This window comes from Podarcis vaucheri (assembly GCF_965113315.1).
Source record: "Podarcis vaucheri genome assembly, chromosome: 2".
Taxonomy (NCBI): domain Eukaryota; kingdom Metazoa; phylum Chordata; class Lepidosauria; order Squamata; family Lacertidae; genus Podarcis; species Podarcis vaucheri.
Window position 1 is genome coordinate 76,252,552 of NC_138760.1, and position 12,580 is coordinate 76,265,131.

The following is a 12,580-nucleotide window of genomic DNA, read 5'->3' on the forward strand; positions in this document are numbered from 1 at the left end:
CAAATGCTATTTAAAGTTCGGAATACGTTTACCCCAGCAAAAATAAAATATCCAAGGAAAAGCCACTCACTATGCAGCAGAGTCATTCAGCTGGTACTCTCGGGAACGATTGAAACAGGCCTGGACTCCGTTGTCTGACCACAGCCTCCTGATCACGTTGGACAAGTCCTCTGGCATGATCCCCTGCTCCTCTGCAGTGCAAGAGAGTGCAAACAACTGGCGGGCATCATCCTGCAGGGGGAAACAAAACCCAGGTGGTTAGGCCCTTGAGCTCTCCTTGGCTCATCTGCAGAGCATTACACTGAAGCTCACATTCCACTCCCACACCCCTCCCAAGAGGGTCATCCCGGGGGAAGTGTGCTTTAGTGCTGAGCAATGGAGTAAAACATCCCCTAGGTGCAAAGCAGTTGCCCGTGCTAAATGTGTCAACATCTCTGCAAGAAGCCAGTGCTTAAAGACTTTATTGATTTAACAGCACTAAACAAAGCTGACATCAGGTAAACAATTTGATGGTCAATACAGGAACACAATTACAGCTTATCTTCGGTTGCAGAAACTCTAGGGAACACCTAGTGGAAGCATGAATTTGCTGGTAACTTGACAGCGGGTGGACCTGAGCAGGATTACTCTGGAAAGGCGAAGTTTATTTGGTGCTATCCACTTTCCCTTCTCAAAGACACAAAACAGAAAAGCAAGACAAACTGGCAAAAATATCAAGGTGCCAAATGCCTTTAATGCAATGGTCGGGAAACACTAAGAATCAAAAGTTAAAAGCAGAAACAAGAAGCAAGAATTTCAAAGATGTGTCTCTTGTGAAAACGGCTCATTCGATTGCAAAGACAAAGTACCCATGATTAAACTATCGTGAGTCTAAGCCCAATTCAGATCTCTCGGTAGAGGTGTGGCACTGCTGAAAAATTGCTCCCTTGTGGCCTGTTTACATGCTGACATGGTGACAAATGGAAGATGGGATCACCCACAAACACTCTGTTCAAGCAGCTGATTCCCACTCCAGCGCTGCCTCTCCTTACGAAAATCCAGCTGCTGGTGTAGGAGTAACAACATGAATGACGAAATCCCATGAGGTTGGAACGTGCTTACGCTGAGGATGCCCAACCGCAACAGAATGGCCTTCCGTGACTCTAACATGGCAACACTATTGTATGGACTTGACTGAAGGTAGCTGCAACATTTTGGGGGCAGAAGCCGAACAACACATGGGCCCAAAGGATGGGGAAGGCTGCAACAGAGAATGCTGTGTGAATTAGGTACTTCTGCTTGATGGAGATGTGCAAATGCAAATCCTGTCTACTGCTATTGCCGTAAAAAGGTCACTTTTACATCATCTGCTTTAAGGGTCAGAAAATGCACATTGTGGAAGCACCACTCACACTGTCCCAAGTCACAAAGGTTTCTCCTTATCAAACCTAGAATGGTGCGCAGAGAACCAAAACTCTTAAATTTAGCCTTAAGAGGAAAGTTCGGTGGTATAGCATCCACCTTCCACGCAGAAGGCTCCAGGTTTAATCCCCAGCATCTCCAGGCTGGGCTGAGAGAAAACCCTCTCTGAAATCCTGGAGAGCCACTGCCATTCAGTGTGGACATTACTGTGCTATATGGACTAGTGGTCTGGCTCAGTACAAGCCAATTTCCTATGGTTTCTTCTATAAACACGACTTGCTTGGGTATAAGTCTGGAGAATAGAAGAGTGAGCTAGGATTGATAGCCATGTCCAAGTACTGTACCTGAAGGGCTGTTTTCTCCTTCTCTGGAAGGTAGGACACAAACCAATGGATTCAAATTACAAGATAGAGGAGATTCCGACTAAATATTAGGAAGAATTTTATGACTGCCTTGGAAGGTGGTTTTTAAGCAGAGGTTGGATGGCCAACTGCCAGGGATTATTATTTAGTCATGATTCTTGCATGGCAGTGGGGGGTCCCTTCCAACTCTGCAATTCTATGATTCTTAAAAAGAAGAAAAGGAATATATGAGGCACTTTCCTGCTGTGTGAATATTTATTCCATTTGACTAGTGGCACGGACGTGCTCATTTTACTAATAATAAAAAACATGGTTGTTCTAGTACTTTAGAAAGTAGCTGCTACGGACATTCACCTTATTGACTACAAGAAACTTGCTACCAATAGATTAAAGGCAATCCACTCCAATTAGTTTCTGGGCAAAAGATCAACCTTATTTCTCTTACAACTCATTGTTATACCCTCTAACAAATTCAATCAGGCACCAGCCAGTTTCTGCAACTAGGTAGCATTGACCTAGAGAAAAAAGTACTTTTGCTGCATTTTCTCCCGCTTTTCTTTTTGATAAACTTTTATTTTTATTATTGCATTTATACCCCACCTATTCTCCAAGGAGCTCAAAGTAGTGTCCACGGTTCTCCCCTCCCTCATTTAATCCCCACAACAACCCTGCAAATTAGCTGAGATCCCTGCATTGCAGGGGGCTGGACTAGATGACCCATCAGGTCCCCTTCCTATTAAGGGGATGAATCTATGACTGACCCAAGGTCAGCCAGTGAGCTTCATGGCCAAATGGCAATTTTAACCCTGGTCTCCCAGGTCCTAGTCCAACTCTAACCACTATACCACACTGGCTAATCCCTTTACTCCAAGGATCCTTTCTATACGTCTAGCTTTTATACTGATACTTAAATTCTGGGTTCATCAACCTTCATAGCAGCAACACTAATGGCTCACCTCACCCACCCCACTATCACCAACAGCTCTGCGCCAGTTCAGAAGATTTCCATCCTCCGTCAGAATGTTTTGCTTTTCTCAAATGTCTGGATCAGTTCCTGATTGGCAGCCATCAGTCAAGCTGGTACCCCTAGTTGCAACATCCCAAACCTATGCCTTCAGCCTTCTTCCCATTTTTAAACTTAGTGGTGAAAGTTCCCCTCAAAGTTTAATTTTCCTTTCTTTCAAACTCACACCTAGCCCACACTTGCAACTGAAAGTCACTCTCAACTGTTATGATTCGTCATGGATGCACATTGGGAAAGGGGATAGGGCAGCGGGATGCCAGGGTCATATCAGATTTGGGCTAAGTAAAAAAAAAAAAAAGGCAGATGCCATCTGCAAAATATATGGCACTCTGAATGCAATACATCTTTTGGTCGAAGTATAATAACCCTGGGACAGAATGGCTCTTCCTCATTGAATAGCAGGAACCAAACAGTATGTTCCATTTTATGTAAACAGATGCCACTTCTGCTGACAGTGAACAGCCAGAAGCACTTTTGGATGGGCATAAATCTGGCTCCTCTTAGCAGGTTTGCAAAAACTCTGAAGATGTTGTAATTATTTTAAAAAACAAGCAGTGTGCAATTAAAATATTTGGCTTACTTTTCTCCCTGTACATGCAAGTCTTAATCCAAACTGCTCAGGCAGCTATTGATGAAGAGCTGAGATACAGTTTTCCACTGTGACAAGATTCCACAGGGTTGTGTTTTTTTGTTTTTTTTTTTTGGTGGGGTGGGGTGAGAGAGAGAATATAACATTTCATACTCAGAAGAAACATTAGAGCAGTAGAGTCTTGCGACCTGAGAACGACTGTGGAGAGGAATTCAAGCCGATTCTCAAGGCTCCTTATATACAGAGTTTCAGCAGCAAGCTCTCACAAACGTTCAGCTGCATATACACTACAGCCCTATTCCAAGGCCTCTCCTTTCATCTACTCCAGTCAACACACTGCGAATCCACCCTCCCCTCTGCTGCTCATGGCTCCACTCAGTTGCTTAGGTTACAGGTCGGTTGCAAACTGCTATAACCTTTTAAAAATTGCAACATTACATCATGTGTGCGCACACACCCCTTTCAAAGGATGTGTCATCACATCCTTCCTCCATATTGTTTATGGACAATTTCTTATCCAGGGGGATTCTGTGGGGAATTGCTTGGGAGAGCAAAAAACAGAATTCAGACAATGAACAGCTTTCTGTTTGTGTACATTATGATTAATACTTAGGAAGTCGTCCAGAACCACAAAGAGCTACGTTGCTGCCCTTCGCTGCATTTAGACTGACTAAGTGGTCCGTGTACAAAGATAAATGCAAAAGGGCACCCAATGTGAGTTTGCCTGGATTGAGGTGATGACCAACAGCCTGTCGTTACAAGCTCACTTTAGCTTTCCACCATTCTGATCTGTAATCTATAGTTATTTATGAGATATCCACACTAGCTACATTTCCCCTTCTGCTGATTAACAGCATTGTTTCTGTTGTAGCTCTGCTGACTTGAGCCATTCTGACAGCACAGACAGATGAACCCAATCAAATGTGAAAAGCAACAGAGTATTGTCGCATTTTAAAGATGAATGAGTTAATTATGGCACAAGCTTTTTTGTGGACCAGCTCCAGCTTTCATGAGATGCACAAAATGTTATCTAAAGTTTGGGGGGGGGAGCGTAACCATGTGTCCATATACCTGAACTCAGGATAAGACAATTTGTGCATCTGATAAAGTAGTGTCTAATCCACAAAAGCCTTAATAAATGAGTTAGAAGGTGCCACAAGACTCTTTGTTGCTCTTGCTGCAACAGACGAACATGACTACATTTTCATTGTAACCAATATGCTTCAGTCCAGACATTAACAACTTAACAAAGTGTTGACACACTGTCAGAGGACTTTGCATCAAAGTCACCCAAGTTCTGTGTCTGGGCGTGAAAAGTCAAATTCTGCAACACAAATGAAGCAGTCAACTCATGTATGCACAGTAAGTGTCTTCTGACTAATTCTCTGATTTGATTTAAAAAAAAAGACAGAGGGGAGGGATGATGGGGACGAATGCCTCATACCTCAGGACCCCTGGGATGCCCCATTTGAAGGGAACAAGCACACTTTTCAAATTTAGTACTGGGTGAAGATGTCAGGAAGGATTTTGAGGTCTACTAATATAATTAGAGAGAGCCAGTTAGCAAGAAGGAGGGAGGGAAGGAAACTCACTGCTCTGGCAGGGTCCCCAAAATCGATCTGCAGGTTCCCCATCGCTTTGATGATAGCCATTATGGACTGAATGGTGTTGCTGTAAACCACTGCTTTGTACTGTCGGCACTCCTCTTCTGAGTATCCATCCTCATGGATAATCCTGGAAAAGAAGAGAACATAGAACGATCCAAAATGTCAGCATGTCAAATGCAAGAGGCCTGCAATGGATTTCATTTTTTTGCTGCATTCCTTCTCATAAAATATTTGTGCTAAAAGAAGTCCCTAGCAGTGGGTGCCCCATGCGACAATGCATAAGAGCAAGTGTAGAAAAGGGAAAATTCCGTTAAATTCAGAATATGCCGAAGGACACATTCCCCTTACATGACAAATTCCTAACTCAACCCATTTCAGAAATTTGCTTTGCCTTCGATTTGTTGAAGTGTCTGGGTGGGTTCTGGGGGTTACTTCCCCCTATTTGTGGAAGAGGGCAGTGATGATAAAATAATGCAAGCAGGTTGTCTGAAAGGGCTCACTAATAGTAGCATAGAGACAACTACGCTGTTAAGTTAGGGGTTGGGAACCCCAGGCTCAGGAGAAGTGTCCTGAGTCTCAGAGGACGCTTCTCAGGACATGTCTGCAGGCAACACCTCTCACTGGCCCTGCTCCAAACCTCCTTGAATGCTTTTCCTTGGCTGGAAAGTGCCCCCTGAACTGTGATAATGACTCCTGCTTACCACACCCACACTAACCATCCAGAGAGCTAACTGCCTCTGAAGTGTCCAGAAACTTCAGCAGGTGGAGAATGCGGAAGCCAGACAGTTAACCAGGTTGTGTAATTTCCTTCTTAAAACAGCTACGCTAGTTTCTGGTTCATTTCCACACACAACTAAAATTGCTGTTTATGACCTAAATAGCTCTAAGCTTAGGAACAGGATAACTGAAGGAATGTCTGCTCAATAGTAAATACCTTACAAAAAACCCACATGTGCCAGCCAATTTCTGAGTATCACTTCATGGGGATGGAGGGGGGCATTTTCTGTGGCTGCTCCCAGATTGTGAAATGCACTCCCTAGACATGTCTGCCTTGCCTCTCCATTGATGGCTTTTCACAGTAGTATGTTCAGACAGGCCTTAACCATGCGAGATACATATTTTTATTTCTTTCTGGCATATTGTTTCTACCACCATTTGTATTGTTTTATTAGTATTTCATCTACTCCTTTGCTGCGTTTTAACCTCACTTTATATTTATTGCTTTTTATTACTGAATTTGATTATTTTGGTATTTATTGCTGCTGTCCAGATGCCCTGGACACAACTAACTGAAATATGGGAATACAGCTGTGAGGAGCAGCAACAACAACAAGAGAGCAGCTCTCTCTCAGCCAGAAAACAATCAACTATGGCAATCATACAAGCCCAGGCTAGGAACCCAGGCTTCACAATAGCAGCAGATTGAGATCAAGCTTTTGCCTCCCTGGGCTATTTTCCTAATAGCAGAGCTGAAATTGACTTGTGGTCTGCTGTGGCTGCAATGCTGCTAGGAAGGCTCTGAAAGGCACACCAGCTGAGAAATAGACCATCTGCTTGTCGATTTAGCCAGAGGCAACAATTCAATTCAATCAGCGTGAAAGAGAAAGTTTCTAACTGGCCACATTGTTCAAAGCCTGAATCTACTCGGGGAAATGGGGCCAGTTGCAACTGGCCCGGCTCAGCTCTAGGATACTGCTGTGACGAGCATCATAGAAATGCTTCAAACCAGCAAAACCCAGCGCGATAGAAAAGACAACTTCTCAGCTCATCTTGCTCTACGCTGAGCGCAATTCCAGACAGGAGGCCAGCTTAATAGACTTAGTCTCATTCCTCTGCCAGCCACGACCAACAGAAGCAGAAAATATAAATTAAAATGTTCGTTGTAAATGTAACAGTTCAGATGACTGTTTATCTTTTTGAAATTCCAGTAACTGCTAAAGGCCAAAGACCCAATATGCTGGCATTATACATTTACAGTGAGGTGTGTGTGTGTGTGTGTGTGTGTGTGTGTGTTTAAATTAGGGGTTGTCTCTTGCTAATCTATATGGACAGCCAAAAGAATAATTATTCTTTCCGCAGCCAGAGAAAGGTTTTAGACAATGCCCAAGAACACCCAGAGAGTTGACTGAAAGGGTAATCTTTCCCTTTGCTTAATGCTTTAGTTTCCTACTTGCTGGAACTGTTCCAACTGGGATCCAGGTTTATAGGATAAGTCAGTAGGGGGCAGAATTCAAAGCTCTCTATGCCGGCTGTCTCTCCAGTGTCAACAGGGTCTCCCCAGCAGATCTTAGCACCCAGACAAGTCAATGTGGGATGAGGCATTCAGAAATGTGGGTACATGCATTTTTTAAATATCTTCATCTACTTGAAATATTAAAAGGCAGCTTGCCCTTCAACTACCAGGAGATTTACATTTTCACTTTGAAAAGTTCACATATTTCTCAAAATACAACAGGTTGAGGAGTTTGTGCCACATATTCAAAATTAGGCACAATCTAAACAGCAATTGAGTTGTAAACGGCAGCAAGTACATTTTGTTTTCTCACCTCCTGATCTTATGGAGAATAAGTGCCACGATGGAAAGCTGGTAAAGGCTGAATGGAAATGCAACAAGGATTCTGTACTGCTGCTGCTACTAAAAGTGTCCTTCCACTACCTTCTTGTTCCGACAGGCTTTTAATTAAAGGGCTGGTGCTGTTTTTATTGTAATGTTTGTATGTTTTCAACAGACTGTATACATGTATATAGTTTTAATTCTATTCATGTATAATTGTTTGTTTTGTCTATGTTTTTAGTGGCTCTTGTTTTTATTTGTAGGTTGCATTGACCCGTCAAGGAAAAAGGTGGGGTATAAATATTTAAAACAGCAACAACAACAACAATACTGTACAATTAAAGATCACATTTGTAGCTGCTACTTATTATGTATGCATAGCAAAAATCTGTGTCTATTCTGGTGGGTGGGTGGGTGGGTGGGTGTATACACAGGAATGGGGAACCTGTGACCTTCCATATGTTGTTCGACTACAACTCCCATCAGCTCACAGTCAACATGGTCACTAATCAAGAATGATGGGAGCTGTAGCCTCATCTGGAGAGTCTCAGGTTTCTCATCCATGGTGCAAAGCTACAGTTGGCCACCAGCTAATTATGATGCTTATCATTCATTTAAGGTTTAAGAATGCAGGAAGCAGCCACTGAAGTATCACCACAAGAAAGCGGTGAACATATCGAAGAGAACTCCTACAATATTTGAACAAAGAAGAATGCTTACTTCATCTGTTTTACGATTGTGCTCTTCCCAGACTCTCCTGCACCTGTAGAAAATAAAGAAGACTTGTAAGTTACAGGCCTTTGACTCTGGCATTCAAGTGTATAATCCCCCCTCCCCCAGCCTCCTGCACTCAGATTCAACATTAGGTCTGATAATTGCTAGCTCTGGCAGGCTTGTTCTGAGAACCTAGTTTTAAACCAAGGCTTCCCACATAGTTTAGGATAGTTACCTGGATTCATTTAAGTTATGGTTCACAATGGTCACATGGTTGCCAAACCCAAGGGGGAAAAAGTGGAGTGAAATAAATTTGCACAAGACAAGAGCAGTGCAACGCCTACAGCAAAATGCCATACCCTTAGTCCTGCTTCCACTATCTTAAAAGGGTAAAGGGACCCCTGACCATTAGGTCCAGTCGCTCATCTCGCTTTATTGGCCGAGGAAGCCGGCGTACAGCTTCCGGGTCATGTGGCCAGCATGACTAAGCTGCTTCTGATGAACCAGAGCAGTGCACAGAAATGCTGTTTACCTTCCCGCTGAAGCGGTACCTATTTATCTACTTCCACTTTGACATGCTTTCAAACTGCTAGGTTGGCAGGAGCTGGGACCGAGCAACGGGAGCTCACCCCGTCGCAGGGATTTGAAGTGCCGACCTTCTGATCAGCAAGCCCTAGGCTCTGTAGTCCCAAGCACCCACTATCTTACGAAGCTCAAAAAAAGGAAAAGCACACAGTTTCAGGGCAGGAGATCCACTATTAGAGACAGCCACCAAGAATGCCAAGGTAGTTTCCTGGACTTACTGCACAGACAGTGAACACCACACCCATTTCTGAAATACAAAGTGCATTACATGCTGCACATTGGAGAGGATGGACTTCAACAGTGGAAATCCCTAATTCCACAGATCTGGTGATCATAAGCCACATTAGTCTTAACCAGCAGATTTGTTGTTGTTTTTAATTGATTTAGCCAGTCCCCACCTTGGCTAAACCCTGAGTAACAACCAAACAACAAAAGGACTTTAAACAAATTAAAAGCACAGAGCTACATGTGCTACTGAGCATCCTGTCTTTCCAGTGACCACACGTACGCCAAATAGTGTGAAACTTCACAAGACTGATAGAGAAAGTCTCTGGGGAGATGATAAATATTTGTATTCCTGCCAAGTTCACGCAGGCACCCAAGAGCAGTTCTGTAGATGCCTGCCAGATTCTTCACCGTGGTATCAATATCTCATAATCAACAACGCCAAAGGCTGCAGAAATCTGAGGCTCAGTCATCAGGTAGGGCTACATGTGCTGCACAGAGCTGCTTTGGCTTTGGTGCAGGCAGCAGAGCCTGGTGGCGGCTAGCAAACAACCATTCTACTTGAATTACCTCATAGGCTCCTATTAAAATACAATGCTGTGCACTGCTCCGGGGGGTGGCATACGCAGTGCTATAGTTTCCTCCTCCCCTAGAAAAATAGAAAGAGACAGCAGCACAGATTTGCTTTCAGCAGCGTCAGGTAGGTTTCATGCCATCTGGCTTGAAGCCACGTTCCTCGAGAGCCAGAAGATTTAACACATAAGAGAAAGCAGAAGTAGCAAGATAAAATGCAATTCTAAGAAATATAGATGGCCCATGAAAGATTAGATACAGGCTTGTAAGTATTTTATTGATTTGCGTTATTGATTCCATTTATATATCCCACCTTTTCCCTCCAAGCGGAGCTCAGGGTGGCGTACACGGTTTCCACCCTCCTCATTTTATCCCCACAAGAACCCCTGTGAGCTAGGCTAGGCTGAGAAAAGACAGCGACCAGCTTCATGCCTGTGTGCGGGTTTGAACCCTGTTCTCCCAAGTCTTGGTCCAACACTCGAACCACTGCACCTAGTGGCAAGTTGCAAATCACTTCCAAGTAATCAGGAAGCAAAGTTGTTTTACAGGAAAGAAATAAGATGTGTCACCAGGGTAGCAAAAAGCAGCAACCTGTGGGCAGACCAGATAGTGAGTACTTTTGTAGGCTAGTAAAGAATTACCGGTATTTGTAGAGCTGCATTAAACAGGCACAAAGCTTTTAAGAAAACAGTCCTCCATTAAGAAATGTAACAAAATGCTCTTTCTAGAAATGCAAAACCATTTTTCCAGGATCCCGACTTTTATGAAATCTAGTGGTTACTGATGCAGAGAAAAATATCACAAATGGAAATGCCACATGCCTATGTAAGTCTGAGAAGAGCATGTAGAAGCTCAAGGGATTTGCTCTGTCCATACGTAACCATTTCTAAAATATAGCTATTCGCAATTCCATTTCTCATCCAAGAGGGAGAAAGGTCACAAATCTGCACCCTGTACAAAAGTGACGTCCCATCTGGCACAAAGGTTTTGGCAAGCTGCTTTCAATCTAATAGTTTTTATGATCAGGCCTGAATATTTGCATTCTCATCTCTATCTCTCATAAAAAAGTGCTAAGCCCTTATGGAAGTGGAGAAAGGAATGAGATCTTAACTTCAATCCAACCATAAGGGGTCAGAGGTCAGAAGGTGAAAAGTTTTTATAATAAGGGCTCACAACTTTAGGGACTGGTGTACCAACGTACACATAGCTCAGACAGTGCGAGCAACACTCAATGCCTTAAGGACAAAAAGGAACTCTTAATGAGGTAGTCACAAAACAAGATGGTGATTGATGCATGATCAGCTGCAAGTACTCTTTCATAGAGGCTGTGAATTCATGCATGCCACTTATGCTGCAATCCTATATACAGGTGGGAGTAAATCCCATTAAACTCAATGGGTCTTACTTCTGAGTAGGTATGTATAAAAGTACACTACCAACGCGTACTTTCAGTAAGGCTTTTGACAAAGTCCCCCATGATACATACACACACACACACACACACACACACACACTTTTTAAAAAGGCATGAATGCAGACATGGACTGATGCCCACAGTAATTACATTTCTGACAACAGGAAGGTATGTAAATATTCTAGAAATTGGTCCCATACAGCAGAATGCCACAAGATGACTGGAAAAGAGCTGGGCCAATTACCCGCTGCTCTGTCCCATGTAGCCTGTGCAACTATAAAATTCTTAGATGCCTTCAGAGAAGAAAATCTGGGAAAGCAGATAAGGTTTCTTCACTAAGATCCATCCACACAATCATATATTATGTACGGATCGTTAAAGCTCTGTGGGGGGTCACTCTCTGCCCCAGTTAAGCCTCACTATTAGCAGGAGGGATCTTCTTACTGTGCATCCTATTAACACTTCACTAACAAGCTCAGATCTGCAAGCTGGTGTTTGCAATGGCACAGCTGTTCAGAAGCTTCACAAGATCTCTCAATCCTCCCAGCCCCTCAGACAGGGAAGTAATCCAGCTGCTCAGGTTGCAGTTAATTACTTCTAAACTTGATGGAGGAAATGCTTTGGCAGCCCAGTGACAAATTTCAACTTCAACAAGCACAACTTTCCAAGTATTTCATGGTACCATTTTGCAACACGAAGCATGAAGTTGAACCAGAATTCCCACTTGCCAACAGTGTAAAAAATGTCCAGGTTTCACTACCATCAGCCCTGCTTTCAGTCTATGAGCAAGTCATGCTGCTTGTCTTCAGTCGCTTACAATTGCCAGCCAAACCCCCAAACAAATCGGATTGTTGAAGACAATTCGTTCCAGCACCCACAAGCACATGCGGCGACAAGGACCAGCGCACAACGACACAGTGTGCATTGTTCCCTGGGGGTTAACATTCAGCCATGGAAATAGGCTTAGAGCTGAAAGCCCAGCACATGAGAACTCAACATTAAACAGAAAGCTTTTAGACAACCTCAGTAGCTGCAGCCTGGCTATACACAGCCTAGAGACACAAGAGAAAATAGGGGGATTTATGCTTCAGATTAACCCTTGCTTTGCAGAGATGAAAACACGGGCCAGATAGATGATGCACTGGGAAGAGGTGGCGAGGGCAAATTGAAGCATTCATCAAATTCTTCTTTTAAAATAAGTTGAACTCTGTGAGTTGATTCAAGTGTTAGAACTAATTATGATTCCTTATTTGCAATCTCTGAATTTCTTTTTTTTTATTTATACAAAGCAGTTTATCCTGGGCACTGTTGTTATTATTATCAAACATATGGCCACTGTTTGCAATGGGTTCAAAACTGTCAAACTAAATCGCCCCACTTGGCTGTGCTTAAAACCTGTTGTTGGTAGGAAAAGGTGTGCTATTTTAGTCCATTTCCCAGTAACACTAATGCACATGAGCACCAACAGCCTGGTAACTGAAGGTTCTTAGCCAGGGCAATATTATCTGACACACTCCTTTGGGGAAGGCATG

The 12,580-nt window shown here is 43.3% G+C and overlaps 1 protein-coding gene across 1 annotated transcript in view; it reads right to left on the bottom strand.

Annotated features, from left to right (window-relative positions):
- GNAI2 (G protein subunit alpha i2) overlaps positions 1-12,580 on the bottom strand; it is a 125,540-nt gene that overhangs the window by 43,764 nt on the left and 69,196 nt on the right. The window contains exons 2-4 of the mRNA XM_082214581.1: positions 8,258-8,300; positions 4,969-5,110; positions 71-231 (exon numbers count right to left, since the gene is read on the bottom strand). Of these exons, the coding sequence (XP_082070707.1) occupies positions 71-231; positions 4,969-5,110; positions 8,258-8,300 (346 nt within the window). The remainder of the gene's footprint in view (positions 1-70; positions 232-4,968; positions 5,111-8,257; positions 8,301-12,580) is intronic.